This window comes from Cajanus cajan, chromosome 10, assembly GCF_000230855.2.
Source record: "Cajanus cajan strain Asha chromosome 10, NIPB_CcT2T_4, whole genome shotgun sequence".
Lineage (NCBI taxonomy): Eukaryota > Viridiplantae > Streptophyta > Magnoliopsida > Fabales > Fabaceae > Cajanus > Cajanus cajan.
In genome coordinates, this window is record NC_138526.1 from 32,723,053 (window position 1) to 32,743,914 (window position 20,862).

At 28.5% G+C, this 20,862-nt stretch overlaps 1 protein-coding gene and 1 pseudogene across 2 annotated transcripts; one reads left to right on the forward strand and one right to left on the reverse strand.

Annotated features, from left to right (window-relative positions):
• Positions 1-2,387: 2,387 nt before the first annotated feature.
• On the reverse strand, positions 2,388-3,890 carry BRG3 (SBP (S-ribonuclease binding protein) family protein). Its single transcript, XM_020377840.3, has 3 exons — positions 3,588-3,890; positions 3,179-3,497; positions 2,388-3,067 (listed from the first exon to the last, which is right to left on the reverse strand). Exons 1-3 carry the CDS (start codon positions 3,641-3,643, stop codon positions 2,510-2,512), a joined length of 933 nt encoding a protein of 310 aa, XP_020233429.1. The 5' UTR covers positions 3,644-3,890; the 3' UTR covers positions 2,388-2,509.
• Positions 3,891-11,781: 7,891 nt separating this feature from the next.
• LOC114916862 (mitochondrial import inner membrane translocase subunit TIM14-2-like) lies at positions 11,782-12,915 on the forward strand (annotated as a pseudogene). The gene is made up of 2 exons (XR_014430210.1): positions 11,782-12,030; positions 12,568-12,915. The product of XR_014430210.1 is annotated as a mitochondrial import inner membrane translocase subunit TIM14-2-like (transcript).
• Positions 12,916-20,862: the final 7,947 nt, after the last annotated feature.

Genomic DNA, 20,862 nt, shown 5'->3' on the forward strand with positions numbered 1-20,862 from the left:
TTTTAATTAATTAATTTTTAGATAAGAAAAAATTAAATACTAGCAAATTTAATGGATAATTTATTTTATTTTTATTATAATTATAAAAAGATAAATAAGCATAATTTTTAAAAATGCTAATTATTTAGGTTAAAGTAAATAAATAAAAATGGAGATTGATTTAAAAATACTAAACTAATTTTGAAAATTGTCTAAATTATTGATATCACTAATTAAATTAATACTAAAGTAGATTATATATTTGTAAATTAAAATAGACATTTTGAACAATAATATTTTTAAAAATATCTTGTAGCAGAAGTTGTTTAAGAGTATTTCTTTAATGTAAGTTTTAAAATTTATATTGTCAACTAATTAACAGTATTAAAACTGAATGGAATATTTGAAATAAAATTTAAATTTATGATAGAAATAATTAAAAGTAACTACATTAATTATTATTTTTATCTTAATGATTTATCCTATATAATAATATTTATTATATATAACTAAAATTTGTAATAATTTATATACACAAATAAAAATTGTTTTTGAATATAAATTATATTTAAAATTTATACAAATATATACTTTTAAATATAAAAATTATATTTTATATTTGTGATAAAAATTTATATTGTAACATAACATTATTTTTTTTTATTGATAATTTATTTTAAAATATTCAAATTTAAATTTTAAATAATTATGATATATAAAACTGAATTAGATAAAAGGTTAAAAAAAATTAAAAGACTTATTATAAAAAAAAAAAACCTAAAACATTCCTATGATAATTTTTCATGTTTAATACATTGAGTTAATTTTTTGAATTATTTTATATTTAACTAATCTTACAAATTGCACTAGTATTACATTTTAGCAACTGTATAAAATATTATATCTCCAATAATATATATATATATATATATATATATAATTAAATTTCAATATCAGCACATTTTTTTTAATCATTAAGCATCACATTTTCTATTAAGAGTATCTAGTTTGGCTTAGATTATTTTGGGTAAAATAAAGTTTTAACCAATCAATTTTAATCAATTTGATTTGAATTAAACTTACAAATTTATTTTGGAATTCGAATCAAACAAACTGATCAATAAAGGATTAGTTCACTTTGGATTAGTCAATTTTCGTAAGAGAAAAAATGATAAATTTTTTATTTTTTTAGAAACAATATATGATATCATCTCAAAATTTAAATACAAAATGATTATTAAAATAGTGTAAAATACATTCAAGTGTAAACAAAAAAATAATAAAGAAATGTGAAATCAAAATAGTCTAACATAATGAAATAATGAGTATTCATGTGACAATGTGAATGAGTGAGAAGAGTGAGTGCAACGTGTGATACTATGATAAATGTATGATAATGCTATCTATGTTAGGTGAGTCTCTAAATGACAAAGTGTCAAGTAAGTAAGTTATGTTAAAGTGTTACTAACAAATAATAGAATATAATTATAAAACTAATTATAAAATAAATTAATTCAATTATCTAATCATTAAATTTGTAAATATAAATGTGATATGAACCAACTATTATCAATTTCATTTAGTTTAGATAAGTTTTTAATTAGATAAAAAAAAATTAAATCAATTTAGATTGTATTTTTGTTTTCATCAGATTATCGAAACTAATAAAAGTTTTTATTTCCTATCTAATATTTAACTTCTATTTTTTTTTTTAAATGTTTCTCTTATTCTTAATTATTAATAATATTATATTATCATATAAATTATCTACATATATGTGAGGAAAATGGTAATCCTAATTGACATAAAGTGGGGTAGGTAGTGATATTTAACAGTGACGTAGGAGAGATTTAAGCAGCGTGGCACAGTAAGCACCGTATGACACGCCTCACCCAACCACCTTCCTTTGCCATTTCCTTTTCACTCCCCAAAACCCATGCATAATCTTCCACCATCACCATACCAAAACGCCGTCGTATTCTCCACGCCACACCACAAGCCTATCAAATATCAATATCATCAATGATGTAGCTTCCCAAGACTTTTTTCTTTTTTCCCTCTTCACCACTTTCTCTCAATAATAATTGAATACAAGTAAAACATTTTTTTATGAGTGTTGGGAATCACCGGTTACCGTGTCGGCTTATGCAACGTGCATTGTCCTTTGGTTTAAAGCCTCCGCTCCAAGAAAATGCCGTTGCAGGCACTCCTCAAACAGCGACATTTACGAGCGTCTTACGTGTCAGCTTTTGCCGCACACATGTCCCTTTCTCTCCTCACTTCGTTGACTCCACGCGCCTCACCCCCACGCGCATATATATATATATATATATATATATATATATATATATAAATTTTTCATTCATCGGGACTCCCACTATTTTTACCAGAAGAGTAGAACAAAGAAATGAAGAGAAAAAAAAGATCAAAATGAACTCTATTTTTTTTTCTTCTTTTTTTACCATTTTTCAATTTATGAAAAATTGATTGATATATGTTTTTATGAGATTCTTCTTTCTTCTAGTCCTATTCATGACATGTTAACATGAACACTAGCAGTCTTGAAGGATTTACAAACTGGACAAGTGTGTAGGGTAGACCCGCACACAGTACACAAACACAGATGCCGGCACGGCAAAATCAGCACACACGACTCTTCCTTCCCACACTTCCTGCACAGCCTCACGTTACTCTCGCCGCCTTCCCTCTTATCCTTCGCCCCTGCGCACCCCGCTACCGTGCGCCACCCTTCCTCGTCCGCGGTGCTCCCGCAGCTCGACTGCGCGTCCTCCGTCTCCTCGCTCTCCACCGCCGGCCCGCCGCCGCACCGCTGCGCCAGCACCTGCTCCAAGTTCGTCCGGAGAGCATTCGCCGTGGCTTCGTTGCTCTGCGCCAATTCGCGCCATATCTGATTCTCCATGCACAGAGACTTCACTCTCTCTTCCAACGCCCAATTCAGTTTCTCGATTTTCTCTATCTCTTCCTCCTTCGCCTTCAGCCTCTTCATCACGCCAACGTCAATCGCTTGGATTATTCTCCTCATTAGCTTCTTCCTGTTCTCGTCGAACTCTATTCTCACTTTCTCCATCTGAACAAATACACAACCACAAATCAGAATCTAAATCTGAAAATAAAAAATAATAAATAATAAACATAAGACAAATCAAAATAAATGTATGAATGAATGAATGAGACTTACGCCTTGCATGACTAGCCGCTCGATGTCGAGTTGCTGTTGTTGGATCTGGAGAGACACGTCTTGGCCGAGAAACGAAAAATAACCGTCAGAACTGTAATTATAACTGTAATTATCTCTGGACCGTTTTCTCGACGCGGGAGTAACGACGTTATTGTTGTAAGTGAGACTGCTTTCGGATTTCACGGCGTTTCCGGGAGAATTGTACACCGACGACGGCAGCACGGTTTCCGTGACGGCGCCGGATAACGGAGGAAACGAAGAATAACTCATCTGAGTGTTGTATACGTTGAAATTGGCGTCAATTGAATTCATCACTTCCCTGTGAAAGTGAAACCAAATCTTGAGGAAAAAAAAAACAGAAGTAAAAAAAAAAATGAAAACAATAGGCGGAATGAGTATATATAAATACCGGTTGGCTATGAGTTGAGATGGGAAGAGATTAAGATGGCGCGCCTCAACGGCCATTGATGATATCTGATACGATGTTGATGTTGTTGTTGTTGTTGAGTTTGTTTGATTTTTGCGTGAGTGTTAGAGAGAAGAGAGAGCACTTGGTGAGAAAGAAGAGGAGGAGAGAAAAAATAGAGGTTTGGAAGAAGGAAGAGAATGGCATGCAAATAGAGGTGGCAAGGCTGGATGGTGGGGTTTATTTGGGGTTTCCCTAGGTCCACACATTATTATTAATACCTTATTATATTAACCAAACGTTGGACCAATAAAATAAAATAAAAAGGATAAAAGATAGTGTTTGTTTGTTGAATTGGTGGAGTGAGAGATCTTTTTGTCTATATAATAATCCGGACCAGACCAGACAGGCAGATAGAGATTTGATGTGGCAGGCTGTTATGGCCATTGCCCAAGGGGCATTTTGGGTCATTTCTCTTTTTTTTTTACTTTTTTTTTTTGGTGTTGAAAAAAAAAAAGTAAAAATAAATGACTGAGAAAAAGTAACAGTGTGCCGACTAGACGGTGGCACGTAGGGTCTAGAATGGAACATTTTAATATTATTAATTAATGTTGGTGTTGTGTTTAATGATTTCTCTGTTGTGTTGGTGGAAGGAGAGGGTGGTGGGGCCCGGAGACACGTGTGTGGCAGGGTTGTGGGGGAACATGGGAAGGGGCACGTGCGAGGTGCCAGCGTGGAGAAGAGAGAGAGGGTATTATTGGTAACGTACGGTGTACCCGTGGAAGGGGAAGGGTTTTTTGGCAGTTTCCTTGGGTTTGTGAGAAAAATGGGGTCTTTGTTTGTTTTGTTGGTTGAGTCATGGTGGTGGCATGGGAAACGTTGCTTGTGTTGTGTTCCACTGTGTGTGTGTGCCCTTCCACTGTTTTCCGCCACGTGTCCCCTCTTTTTGGGGTGCGTTATGGTCCATCTTGTGTCATTGGAAAAATCTCAGCCCTTGGCACTTGGCACTTGGCACTTGGCAGTCTCAACGCTCTCGATTCCACCGCTGCCTCATCACAGTCATGCTCTCTCCTTGCTATTGAAAGGTAGGGTAAAGTAAAGACAATTTTCATACCCTCATCCAAAAATTCATCACAAAATATTCTTCATTTTTATTTTTTTAAGTCATTATTAATTATGTTTTTCATTTATAATTTTATAAAATGCTAATTTTTCTTAAAATTAAGAGATTAAGTTAGGAAGAACAGTGAAAAGTTTTGAGAAAAATGTGTATTTACATATTTACTTTGCAACTCTATTATAATTTTTAATGTAAACTTTCTACTTTATTTTAATACTCTGTTGTAAAATGATTATAATATAGATATTTTAAAAAAATTTCAAAATAGATAATATTAATTATTTTTCTTCCTTATTTTTCATAGGTTATTCAATTATTGTAATTAAAAGTAATATATTTATTAAGAAGATATACAATTTCAATAAAATTAAGTATAAAAAAGTAATACATTTATTTTATTTCTTAATTTATGTTTAAAAATATTATATTATAATCATTATAGGATGAATAAAATATTAAAATTATCCCTTAGTTTATAAAAATAAAATTATATTATCTTTGGTATATTTCTGATTTTTTATTAATTTATGTAAAATATTTATAAATTGATAATTAATTTAAAATGAATAAAATATTTGAAAAAAAACTTACTCGCTTTAAAATTTCTAATTTTCTTTGTACAAAAATTAAAATTGATTATTCTTTTATGATAATAATAATAATAAAAAATTGAATTTTATATGAAAAAAAAAATATTTGATAAGATAATAAACAAAAATATTTTTCAATATGTATATTTAAAAATTAAAAAATATCCTATAAAATTGTCTTCCATTATATTTTTTCATCAAAAATATAATAAAAAATGATATTTAAATTATTTATTTTTATGATATAATAAAAAAATGATTTTCAAATACTCCTTCTGATTTTTTTTAATAATCATTTAAGGTTATTATTCCCAAATTAATAATCATAATAAATGTTTTACATAAAATGATTTAAATCTTTTCTATTATCTCCTTGTATAATAAATTTATATTAATTGTTAATTTATAAATTAATTAAAAATTAAGTAGAATACAAAAATATAATAAAAAATAATAATTAATATTTTTTGAACTTTCAAAACCCATAAATAGAAAAAAAATTTTCTTAAAAAATTGCCAACTAAAAAAGATACATAAATATTTTCAAAAACACTTTAAGAACAATAAAACATATTTATAAACCACAATCCATAATATTTATAATTTTCAAAAATATTGTTGCTAGAAATATTTTTTTTTCTTTTTTAATTGTTATTTTTCTAAAAAAAATTGATTCTATTTATCTATTGTTTTCAAAATCTAAGACATTGTTAAACATATTTTTTAATCAATTGTATCTTTATATTTTACATATTTTTTTAAACAAAGAATTGTTTCTCTTTATCTATTATTTTCAAACTCTGAGACAACTTTAAATATATTTTTTAATCAATTGTAATCTTATATTTTACATAATTTTTAATTAACTTATACATTGATAATTAATATATATTTATTATAAAAAAAATATACTACCTCCATTTTTATTAAATGTTACATAATTTTTTTAAAATTTTTGTTTCTTTTTATCTGTTATTTTTTAATTTTAAGATAATATTAATTTTTTTAATCTAAATTATATTCTTAGATTCTTTAATTATTTTATTAAAATTTTTACTATTTCAGTCCATAGTATCCTTTGATAAATTTTATTTAAAAACTAAATAATCACTAGTATTTAAAGAAAGAAAGATATCATAAAAAAATTTAAAAGTGGAAGAAAAATTAATGATAATTAATATGAATATCTTTTTTTTTTAATTTAAAATGATAAAATAGAAAATACATTAACAAAATCTCTTTAAATTAAAAAATGTATAACTTTTTTGGTTACTCAATTTAAATGAAACTTAATTAAAAATAAAGGAAGTAATAGAAAAAATCAAAAACATTTTATAAAAGAAAAAAAAATTATTACATTATTTAATTTGTATATAACAATCTTAAAAAGACTATTAAAAAGGAATAGAAATATTATTTTAAGACATGATAAAATAATTAACCAATTTGAATAAATGATAAATTTAAGTAAATTCATCAGTAAAGTAATTAATTTAATTAAAAAGATATTTAAATTAAATTAATTTTATCTTAAAATTGTTAGTATCATAATATATATACATATATATATATATATATTGATAAAATTATAATTGTAAAAATATTATTTCATATATGAAGTTTTTTTTTTAAAAAGTAACTATTAAATCAGTTTTTCTAAAAATTTATAAATAATAAAATAATATTCTTAATTATCTTAAACTCTTAATTTTTTAAAATAAGTATATTATATTAGATGATAGAATCTCATACAGTATAAATCTTCTTCAATTTTTTTATCATGTCAATCTCAATCCTCTGAATTATCTTCCTTGCTTGACCCTTCCATTTTTATTTTTTTTCATTTTCACTTTTTTCATTGAATTTCACCACACAGATCAAGATCAAGATAAAAACATAATATAAATCAAAATAAATGTATGAATGAATGGTGAGACTCATGTATGACATGATTTAATGTTGAATATTGAATTATTATTTTATAAAGATATTATTGTTGTGAGAAAAAAAAAAAGAAATATTTTTGTACATTAAAAATATACTAAAAAATATTGACATCCATCGGATTAGATTAGATTAGTTTAGTTTATAAACGATCAAATTTAAAAACTAAATTAATTATAACAAATTCATTAATTTAAAGAAAACAAAATTAAACCGTTTAAATTAATTTAATTATCTTGATTTTAATCGTTAAATATTTAAATAATATCTATAAATTGATATAATTTTTGATATCATAATAAAAAAAATATTATACTTGTATAATTATTTCAACCAATAAAAGCCGTCTCTTTATTGATATTATTAAAAAAATAATAATAACTACCAATAATCATTTTAGATTATGAAAAAATGCTGAAAAATATTTTTATTAAAAAAACAGATAAAAATATTTTGATTAAAAAATAGTAAAAAAATATACTATATTTTAATCAAAGATAAAATAGTTTAATTAAAATGCATTATCAACCATGTTACATATTATTAGTATATATATATATATATATATATATATATATATATATATATATATATATATATATATATATATATATATATATATATATATGAGGATGATTATAATACACCGATGTAACTTTTACTAAATATTATATTGCTCAATAACTTTATATTTGTAACGATTCGCCAAGTCTCACACTATTTATAGGGTCTAGATACAAGTATAAAATAAAATATCATTACTAAACAATTATATATATAATGAGAATACACAACTAAAAAGTCTCATAATATATATAACTGAAAGTAGGGAATAATACCCTATACAACAATTAGGTAGTCGAATGCTACCAATCAACTAAATACAACATTAGCCTTCCTCCTGAGTCCTAACCAAAAAGAAGTTCACCTAGTCCAGCAGAGCACCTAAACCTGATCTGCTTGCATACCAAGGTATGGTCATCGCAGCCCCAACCACAAGGGAAAACATGTTAAGGTAAGCTCACAATAACAATCATAAAAAAATAGTATCAACATATAATAAAAAGCAATAGAATTCTACTTTCAACTTGCAACTTAAAGTAACACAACACCTACAAAAATAGATTTACAACATCATCTAATAGCAACAACATTTTTAACACATCGTACTTTACTCAAATTGGCCGCTTGTAATCGGTATAGCTCGGCCTGACCCCTATACCGTGGTCGTTTCATACATGTGTGTCTCGACCTTGCCCATACACGGGACCAACTAAGTTCTAGAGGAGAACAACACATCATCCACTCCTAGGGACAACTTTCTAAGGAGGGTTTTTAAAAAAATTGGGCTCTCAGAGCACCACGACTATCTCAATCCGCACAATGGGATGAACAACTTTGAAAACTTCTCCTCTAGTCCTAGTGATTAACAACTCATCACCACAACACAATCACATAGTATTTATCACAATAGCTCTACTGTCAACTCATTCATACAACATTATATACAACTTGAATGCAACAACCCATGCAACATCAACTAATGCGTCATCACGCATATACAACTCGGAGATCTTCAATAACTGAGGTTGAGCAGTCTAGGTGGCATAAACCCTATCGAATCCAACGTTTGACCTATCTCAACCAGGTCAGGTATAAGGCATCGTTAGGAACTCCGAAGAGAACCAGGTATAGACAACAATAGGCGATTACTCGGGTGTGCCACTTAGACTCGGAAATCCAGTACTACTGTCAGGACAGAAGGGTTTGGGTATGAGCCTGTCACGGCCTTGGCTAGCATCACCAATCCACATATGGAGTTAGCCCACCCATTGTCCTCCAAGTACCACGCACCCTCTAGTACCTAGTCAAAGACTACATCTCTAACTAGATACCTTACTCAAATTGGTCATTCAACCATGAAGACATGGATCGACTACTTCCATGTCGCTCACACAGTACTAAGGAATTCAACTTTAAAACAACTTTCAACTTAGTACTATGTATCTCAACATAGGACATATATCTTCACCATATGTCCCCAACTTTTCAACTTTACAACAATAGGCAACTTTAGTCATCAAAATATCAACTTCAACAGCTTTAGAGCAACTGAACAACTTTAAGGCAACTTACGACTTAAAAGCATCTTTCAACAATAGACATCACATACCAACTTGACAACTTTCTATTCAACTATACAACTTTGACAACTTTACCACTTTACAACTTTAGGCATCATAACAACTTTACAACAATAGTCATCTTTACAACAATAAGCAACTATAGTCATCAATCTCAACTTCAACAGCTCTAAGACAACTTTCAAATTTACAGCAATAGGCATCTTTATACTACTTAATTAAACAACTAGAGCAATTATAGTCATCACAATATCAACTTTATGACTTCACAGCTATAGACACCCTTCATTCAACTTGACAACAATAGTCATCTTGATACTTTAAATCAACTTAATGCAACTTAACAACTTTACAACAATAATCTACTTCAATTTATACATCTCGAATTATTAATAATTCAATGATAGACAACATGTAAACAACTTAGTTTCATCAAACACACAACATATAAACAACTTAAGCCAACAACTACTCAACTCATCTTCATCAGGCAACTTAACAACTTTACAACCTTATAAAAAACTTCAACAATATACAACATATTTGACACAAATTACAAATCAACCAACATATTTGAAGTTCATCTATCATGCCAACTTACACAATGTAAACAACATAAATCAACTTAAGCACCAACAACTCAACCATTTCAACAAAAAAACACAATGCATAAAGCTTCCCTAACCTGAAAATTGACTCAGAAATAACCAAGAACTGAGAAGAAGCTTAATTTCCTTCTAAAGCTCAACCCGGGAATTTCAATCTTCCAAAAGCAAGCTTCCTAGTCTATAGTCCATCTCTCTAAACTTCTCTCTAAGTTTCCCTTTTCTTTTCTTCTCCTTAACTGCATGCTTATGGCCTATTTATAAAAGTCTAGAGTGGCCAGAACGGCCCGTTTCGAATCCAGAACGACCCGTTCTATACCCCTTCATCATGTGTAAAACTCACATGCAAAATGACCCGTTCTTAAACCAGAATAGCCCGTTCTGGAGTTAAGTTTAACTCACAACGACCATGTTTGGAACGACCTGTTCTCAACTAAGATTTTTAGGCCTATTCAGTAGTTTAGAACGACCCGTTCTAGTTTGGGAATGGCTCGTTCTGGGCTACTAATAGTGTGTTTGATTTTCTGTTTGGGAGAGGCAAAAGTACGTTCATTTGGAAGCTTCCTCTCGCATACTTCTCCGTTTAGTTGCCTAGGAATGAGTGTTACCAATAAAACAAACACACACTAAATCACCCTTGTTTTAGAAGTTTGGAACGGCCCGTTCCAATTTTGGAATGTCCCGTTCCAGTCTACTAACTGCGATACAATATTAAATGTGAATTTTGTAAATCTAACCGTTAGATTGAAAGTTCATATCTCTTAAATCATATACACAAAATTTTATATTAATCCAAGATGATTTGATACTTCATTTTTATAAAACAAAATTGACGTAATATATTCATTTCAAAATACACTAAAATATGAACACTTTAATTGTCTTCAAGTTGTTGTTCAATGTTAACAAAATTTGATATATACGTATAAAGTGATATGAACTTTCAATCTAACAATTGAATTTACAAAATTTATAATTAATATAAAGTTATTGAACGGTGTAATACTTAATAAAAGTTATACCTGTATAATTATAATCTGTTCATATATATATATATATATATTATATATATATATATATATATTAATAAGAAATGTTATTACTAATTTTAGACATAAATAATTTTTAATCCATATAAAATGAGTATTATTTGATTTTAGTCTTTGTAAAAACTTTACTTATTTTTTTATCTCTTTAAAATTTAGATTGTTATTTTTATCTTTACTATTATGCGATTTTTTTAAACTATTTATGTGTTTATTAGAAATTTATGTCCTAAATTAAGAATTATGTATATATATATACTCCTTAAATGGTCCTTAAGAACTAAAAATAATAATTTTAAATTTTTTTAAAATAAATAAATAAAAATTATGAAAATCAAAATCATAATTTACTTATTATTTTAATAATGAAAAAAAATTAAATATATCAAGTTAATAAAAAAAAAGTAAGATTAGTTAAAAAAAAATTAAAAAAATACCAAAAACTGCTTATTTTACACTAATTTATATTAAAACAAAAAAATTAAAAATAAATAATTCTATGGATTATTAAAATTAAAATGCATATATTTTTTTTAAAAAGTTAATGGAATAAGATGTAAACTCTAAACTCTAAATCTTAAAATTTGGATGTGTGAAATTAAATAAATAAATAAAATATAAATATAAATATCAAATAAAAACCCCAAGTTTGTTTCATGTTCCTCAACTGAATCCTTTTTGCCGGGAAAATCCTATTCGAATTCTTGATTTTCAGTTTCTGAAGCTTTCAACTTATGGTAAGCCCTTTTTGTTATTCCTAAAATCTCATCTCTTTTATTTCAATTCGGAATTCGAAAACTATCCTCAACCTCTCAATGATTTTTCACCATTAATGGCAGGGCTTGCAGTGGCAGCTGCAGCTTATGCTGCTAAATATGGTATCCAGCCTTGGCAAGCATTCAAGGCTAGGCCACCCAGGATGAGGAGATTTTATGAAGGTAGTTTCCAGGCTTCCATGACTAGCTAGGAGGGAAGCAGCTCTTATACTGGCTGTTAGGTAACTCTCATTTTTGTTTCAAGATTCTAATAATTTTTGATTGTGTTGATTGCAGTTGTGTTTGAAATCACCTTTTTGGGGATCCATTGAATTAATTAATGGTGTTTTTTTGTCTAACATTAATCTTCCTTATTGTGATATCTTTGCAATCTGCTTGAATGTGTATCCATTACCCAACATGTTAAGCCTTTTCATGGTATGATTACATGACAAAGGTTTTGTCCTAATCATTGCTTGAGTTGAGTTATTTTGTTGTGAAAAATCAATGAAAGATTCTAAGGACATTTGCATCCATCTTATATATCAAATACCATGCTTGTGGTTTGGAAAGTTGGCTATGTCTTTGCATTGATTTGTTATGGACTCTAGAGACTATGGTATATAACTTGGGATTATACTTCCATAAAACCACTTTGCTTTTGTTGTTATTCACTGGTTAATGAAGTTTTAGATTGAGGCAAATTGTGTTTAGTTTGTCTTTCTTTTTTATTAATTATGATTGTCTTTAATTTTGAGTTATTATTTGTCGTATGGCAGAGAGTGCACTCCAACAGATAAGATAAGTTCTACCATCCAGATGCAGGTGGCAGTCATTACCTTGCATCCAAAATTAATGAAGCAAAAGATATTTTACTTGGAAAAACCAAATGTGGATGCTCAGCATTTTAAACTTGCTTGTCTACCTTTCTTTTCATATTTTTGACTCTTTAGACTGCAGTACTCATTAGATATCAATTATTAATTTTTTTTGTCACCACCTAATCATTTCTTGTAGTCCCAATTATATTGTGAGAAAAATGAATATGGTTATGAAAGTATGGATGATCAAGCTCCATTGTATTAGTCTAAATTTCAAAATAAATTAGTATTTTTTGCACACCAAAAGAGATCTTTTCTTTATTAATATAAATATAAATATAAAGGTTAATGATTACTAATTTAGTAGCTTTAGCTTATTAAAAAAAAAACAGTAATCGGGATGATAAATTTTTTTTTTTCCTTCAATTCTATTTACTTTCTCTCCCATTTAATAATTTATCCATCATTTATTACTCTGATGTTTATTCTATAATTACTTCTCACTCTTAAATGATACTATGTATTCACTCATAAAAAATATGCTATTTATTCTCAATTTTTAGTCACAATATTAATTATCATTTTTTATTTGTTTTCAGATAAGTTATACTAATATTAGGGTATTTACAATCGAACAAAATTAATATATTTATTAAAATATTATTTTAATAAAACTATATTAAAAATAATATGTATTATTATTCTCAATCCGTAGGAATAAATTTTAAATTACAGTTATTTTAATACAAAACAACTATATGAATAATATAAATAAACATAAGGGTATAATTACAATGATGAGATAAAATTAATAGTATTAAAAGAAATCTCTTTAAAAAAACAATTAAGAAGCAGAAATGATGTGTGCATCAATATTGTAAAGATTTTATCCATAATTGTTATTCTGTCCGTCCCACAATTATCGTAATTTTTAGTATTTGAAAAACATTTTAAAATAAATAAGGTTCTGACTTTATAATGTAATATTAATTAAGTTTTTTCTAACTTACACTTTTATAAATTATTGAATCAGCACGTAAGAAGTAATGCATCTATTGATAGAATGAATTATTTTATTAAAATTATATAAAAAAAATGATACATATATTATAGTTCTTATTTTGTGCTTAAAAACCTTAAACCATAATTATTGTGAGACATAAAGAATATTATAAGTAGTTCAACATATTTGTTCTTTAAACAGACACTGATATTTAATTTCTAACTTGTACATCAAGTTATAAATGAATCTATCACTTTATTAATAGAAGGGAGATATATCTTTTAATTATTAAAAAAATATATTATTATTATATTCTCTTTTTTTTTTTAGTATTACACATACAATAAAAATTGTATTATAACTGGTAAAATCACTTTTTAATCTATCTCTCTATAATAAATAAAGTCATAGATAAACACAAAATAGTATACAAATTTTGTCCATTTTTTTTATATAAAAAAATACTTTAAAATTATATATCACAATTTCAATTCATTAATATAATTTACTCTAAAAGGAAACAACACTTTCATTTGAATATAAAACTTTTATCTTTCCTAACTTTGCATCTGGACTCTAGAAACGTAATATTTGTGGGGAAAAAACCAACACAAAAAACTATAAATATTTTGACGTTTTTATTATATTATTCTTTCTATTTATTTTATATATTTTTTAAATTACTATATGTCTTATTTAAAATGTAACAAAAATTTCAATTTTATTATTGAAAGAAAATAGACAATGCATTGAACATAGACAAGATATTTTGATGGACTCAAACATGCGACAAAATTCTAAAATCAAAGTGATAATACATCTTTTTCATGTATGAAAAGGGAAAAGAAAGGTATGCATTAACTACAAATAATAAATGTTGAACTTTTGTGATGATATCAAATTTGTCATGTGCTCGATCGACTTTATCTTGTTTTTACTTTTTTGAATGCGTAGCCTTTCTTCCATTGAAATTTTCTTCCAAATCTAACTTCTAGTATAAGGTCTAATTAATTCAAGATTGCCATGCTTCGATACAATGCATTCTCTAAATCTAACACTTTGTCCATATTCACCTATTCATGGCAAGAATTTCGAAGTTGTGGATAGACATGAATATGTTTGAGTCCATTATTGTTTAGCTAGCTTCCATATTGCGTGGTTGCGTGTATTATGTTGTCACTTTCCATGAAAGTTGCCTATCATAATATGTGGTCGTGTTTGGTACCTATGTTTTTTAAAGGAATAAATAGTTAGAAATAATAAATGGTAAAATATGTATTAATTGCTAATGAATTATATTTTGAAGAAAAGTTAGGTATTCATGATGATAAGATTGTGAACTTATGAATATTTGACTATTCATTATCTTCATTGCTTATCATTAAGACTTGCCAAGCTCCTAAGGAAACAACTTGAGAGTAAGTTGAGATAGAATCAACACATATTAATGTTATGGTTGCGTTCACAGTTTGAACAAACTTTATGATATTTTTCTATTATTAATCAATGAAAATCATAAAACATTTGTTCTCACAACTTGGGGAATATCATTACAACGACATATGGAGAAGTAGTGTGTCTATATTAGTTGATCTGCATATGCATTTATTATGATTATTATTATTATTATTATTATTTGTCATTATGAGTGACAAGTAGGAGATGCAATGATATTCAATATACTACAAAATGAGCTCAAGCAAAATAAAATCGTCCTATATATGATATTCATATTTTTCAGATATCCAATCTTGGACATGCTAGCTTGCTTTTAGTAGGCAAAAAATAAAAAATAAAAAAATTAACAAATACAACATGAATCTCTTCTGCTAGTGCCAACAAAGGAAGCTAGCTAGTATCGCCAAAATTTTATTCCAAAATAATATTATCTGATACATAAAATAAATTAAAAGCTACAAACGAAAATGAAGTTAATGTTAGTGCCAACCAAGGATTTCCCAAGTTGATTTAGTTTTACCTGCAAATATAGTTAGGACTTGGGAGGCAACGGAGAAATTGAGGAAGCTTAATTATAGCCTTTTATATAATAAAAAGAAGGCATAATTAAATGCACTTAATATCCACTCACAAGGATACGTATGATTGGCTTAATTAAATAGATATTTTGATTTATTTTTAAAAAAGATCGATAATTAAGTTAGATAAAATATGTGTTTGTAATTTCTTAAAAATATGATTTAATATCATTTCTGTCATCTAATTTGTTTTAGTTTTTTCATAAATTTTAAAAGTTTAGAGTCATCAATTAAAAAGGACAAAACATGCATCTAATCATGTTTTGTCATGTATTACTTTAAAATAACCAATAATGTGATTAATTAAATATATCATATTATAGTTAAATAAAAAAAATGCATTTAAGTGATGGTGTATGGTCGAAGATAAATGAAAGGAAGTGGAATAGAGTGGAGCAAGAGCTTTTGTAAATTTTTTGTTTGGTGTAATTTTTGGAGGAAAGGGGAATGTAGTGCAAAACATTTTTTCTTATCCAATTTTAACTATCTTTTAACATTGGAGGGAATTTGAAGATGAGAAAAGGGGTACGTTTTAAAATATTTTTAGTATAATATTGAAAATATTCTTACTTCTATTTTTAAATTTAAAATTATAAAAATATAAAAGTAAATTAATTTTTAAAACTTCTTTATGAATCAAATAAGAAAAACTATACTTCTCTCTTTTATTTTTGGTATTGTGGTATTGGCTACAATATTGTACTAGTTGTTTATTGTTGTGTGTTCTAGTGTTTAAAAGATTCTCTGACTAGAGGTTTGATTGACTTTGTGAGGAAAGATATTTAAGATTTTTTTTTTAGATTCGAGTCTCACAACCTTATTTTGAAAGAACTTTAGAGAGATTCTACAGAAAGAAGCTCGGGAGAATCCAAACATTTTCTTATTTTGTCTTCTAGATCTTCTTTGAGAGAAAGTAGATCAAATTATGACTTAGTGTTGATTGAAGACTCTTTTTGTTGGAGATCATCCTTAGGTCAATGGTGGTTTAGAGTTGAGTACGGAGCTTAGAAACTCGAAGTTTTCTTCTTCCTCTCCTCCTTTTCTCAGTTTGGCTCGAAGTCAAGGTAAAGAAAGTTAGAAGTTGATTTAAATGGATTGTAGTGTACATGTACATTGATTCTTGTTGAATGTATGAGGGCTTGTTTAATTGGAGTGGTTGTTGCATTTCATTGAACTTAATGTTCTTGGTGTTCTTGGTACCCTTGTGGGTATTAAAGCATGTTGATTGGCTTAGGACTAAAGGAAAGGTATGATTTTTGAAAGTTGAAGCTTCCATGTAGGGAACCTTATTGTGGTGCTTTAGAAGGCCAATTGTTGAAAAGTCCTCCTTGAATAGGTATGAAATTCTTGGACTAGATTTTCTTGAGTCTCCTCTAGGTCCTTAGTCAATGTTAAAGTAAAGTATGAAGTTGAAAGTTACAACCCTTAATTGATTGCTCTAGAAAAGTTGTATGGTTCCTTGAGGATAATTAGTGGTTTAATTTCATAATTGACTTAGAAATGCATATCAAAGTCGTGATACGCCTATACTCAACTGTACTAGTCCTAACGGTGAAACCAACCTTTCCTAGTGTAAGTGGTGACAACCAAAAAATCAAAAGAGGGATTGATATTCCATTTTAGTTATCGATCTAGTAGGCACATTTGGTGTAAAAACGATCAGGTTGGTTTGGTAAGGTCAAGTCACTTAGATTGCTTAGGTGTGTTAGGAGATCTTCATAGTGAATGCGTGACAATACATAAGATGTGGTGTTTGCATATGATGTGATGTGAATTAATTATGTTCATATACATGGCATGAATTCCTTATTCTATGGTATGATTGTGGTGAACGTTTGACTCGCTTTGGTGTTTTTAACTTTCAAACATGGTGATTGTTGTGGATGTGAATCTTGTGGTGTCTTTACTTGATTTGCATGATGGTATTGAGTATAGATGCTTTATTCTTATACTTGCTTTATTTTTGAAATTTAGCTTATCTTTGCATGTTTTCTATAACGACCCGCCATGGCCGTCACACTACGAACAACACTACACACTACTGAAATGGCTCACTAAGATCAGGCAACACCAACATAGGAGAAATAGTCAATCTTTCTCTTCAACTCTTCCACCTGACACTTCAATTCAACCAACTCTGTTGGGGCCATCTTATAGGGAGCAACCAACACTGGCCATACAACAGGGACCAGATCAATGCTAATCTCAATCTCCCTAGTAGGAGGTAACCCAGACACCTCATCCAAAAATACCTTCAGAAATTCCCTCACAACACCTACCTATTGATCACCTTCTCAGTTTCCACACTTATAGCAGTAAACAGAATATAACACTCTGCTCCATCTCTCAATATCACTTCAGCTTGGCTAGCTGAAATCAACAATTCATCCTCTCCCTAAGGAAAAAACCAACTCCATATTGACACAATCTATAAGAATGTGATTGGCAGGTAACCAATCCATCCCTATGTCAATATCCACTAAAGGCAACCAGATCAAGTTCACCTTATACTTCCTATCACACATCTCCAAGGGACAACCAACACACGTCTTAGAGGCAACAATAGAACCAGAAGCGGGCATAGACACAAACGATCTCAACCCCAAATTGCATTCAAGCAAACCCAACTTTTCAGCACATGCATATGAAATAAATGAATAGGAGGCCCTGAGTCAAATAATATCATCACATCCTTACCAGTAGCTTTACCCTTCCCCTTCACTAGATCAGATGAAGTGGAAGTTTCAGCTCCGGTCAAGGCAAACACCCTTCCAGCTGCAATAGATATATCACCCCTCGAGCACTCCTGGTCTGTCTAGCACCTGCAGGACAACTAGTCGACATGTGATCCATTTGACCACACCTACAGTACTTGATCTCGGTATGAGGGCAAACACAAATGAAGTGAGGTCCACCACATCTTAGTAGCAGCTCCACTTTGACCCCCCAATTCTATTGCTGTTTATTATATGTTGATACTATTTTTTTATGATTGTTGTTGTGAGCTTACCCTAACATGTTTTTCCTTGTTGATGAGTTGATTTGTTGTTGATATGAGTTGTATATTTGTTGTTGTGTTGTTAAGCTGTGATTGTGTTGTATGTTGACCTTGTTGAGGATGATGATAGTGTTGTTATGTTATAAGTTGAAATGATGTTAAGATGTATAGTATATATGTTGTTTGTCTCATGTGTCGAATGCGAAGATGATTATATAGTTGTTATGTTGCATATTAAATTGTTATGAGTTGTTTATTGTCTCTAGCTTACCCTTGCATGTTTCCATGTGGTTTGGACTACGATGATCATACGTTGTATAGGAGCAAGGCAGGGATAGACTGGAGATAGTTGCTAGAGGCCACAAGAGGTGCCTGGAGATGAATTTTTTTTTGTAGGTTACCTTATAGTAGTATATTCTGTTGTATATAATTGGTTGACGTTGGTAGCTTGATTAGCAACTTGTGTTGTAAATATTTTTATTATACTATTTTAGTATATATATTTCAATAGTGTGTAATGTTATTCGTAGTGTGACGGCTATGGCGGGTCGTTACATTTTCCATCTAATTTGGATTGTGATGATCACAATTTTTAAGGAGTAGGACTAGGTTAGTTGGAGTGGACTTGTGGAGCTGTTGTGGGGCCATGTTATTGGCAATGTAGTCGACAACTACTTTTGTTGATCTGTATAGACATCACTTGACCCTCTGTTCATTCTCGTACTCTTCTCCTTTTTGTAACCATTTGTTCATTATTGCGCTTCTAGATTCATTCTCGTTCTCTTATCTTTTTCATGCATTTTGTGTATGGTGTTGGTGTCGTTTGATGTTGTTGGTCCCATGAGAGAGAAAGAGATATGTTGAGAGAGAAAAAACATGGTGGCGAAATAGAATGAGAGAGAAAAAAAAGCGTGACAACGAAATATGAAGAGATATGACAATAGAGAAAAAGCATAATGACGAAACATGAAGAGATGTAAAGAGAAGGAAATAGCAATGCGACAGAATACAAAAAGGCACAACGTTAAAATTACTAAATTATAATTAGAAATAGTATTTTATTAATGGTTGATAATTAGAAAATAAAACAAGAATAAATATATTTTTTGAATTTATATCTTAGATTTAAGATGAATAAATATATTAAGTTAATTAATTAATAATTTATTTAAAATTTAAAATTATAATATAAAAATAATATTTTAAAAAAGAAGGGTTATAATAACACAAGTGTAATAATAAAGGTTATTTACAATGTTAAAATTTAATTTATAAAAATAATATTTTAAATTTGAATTTTATAAATCCAACCGTTAGATTGAAAGTTTTTTTACTCTTAGCTCATATATACAAAATTTTATATTAATTCAAGATTATTTGATACTTCATTTTTGTAAAATAAAATTGACGTAATATATACATATCAAAATATACTAAAATATGAACATTTTGATTAACTTCAAGTTGTTGTTCAATTTTAACAAAATTTGATATAAACATATAAAGTGATATCAACTTTTGATCTAACGGTTGGATTTACAAAATTCACATTTAATATAAAGTTATTGAGCGGTGTAATACTTAGTAAATGTTACACCGGTATTATTAAAGATCTTATCATTTTAAAATATATAAATTATTATTTAAACTTTTAAATTTATAATAAATAATTTAAATTGTATCATAATATTAATTTTAAATAGAAATAAGTAGATTGTTAATTATACAAGTAAGTATATATATATATATAAATAAAGATTAATTAAATATAATATAATTATTATATATATTTTATATTTTTATAGCGGTCTGGACATATCAAAATGAGAGGGATCCAAAAATAGTATAAGTATGAGATTGTATAGTTGAGGATGACTTAAATGAATTAATTTGTACTACTTATACTGATAACATGCATTAGCTTTTCTGTAGCCCATCTCATCAGAACTCCACAGTTAAACGTGCTTGACCTGGAGTAGTATAAGGATGGGTGACCTTCTGGGAAGTTTTCCATAAAATGTGCAGTAAGGACAAAATACATTAAAAAGTGAAGTGTCATGAAATAACATCCTTGAGAGACCAAATATAAAGTTGTTACATTAATAAACTTATTAAAATTAAAAATAAATAAATTTCGTAGGTAATGTTACCTACGAAAATTCCGTAGGTAACGTTACCTACGGAAATTTTTCGTAGGTAACGTTATCTACGAACTT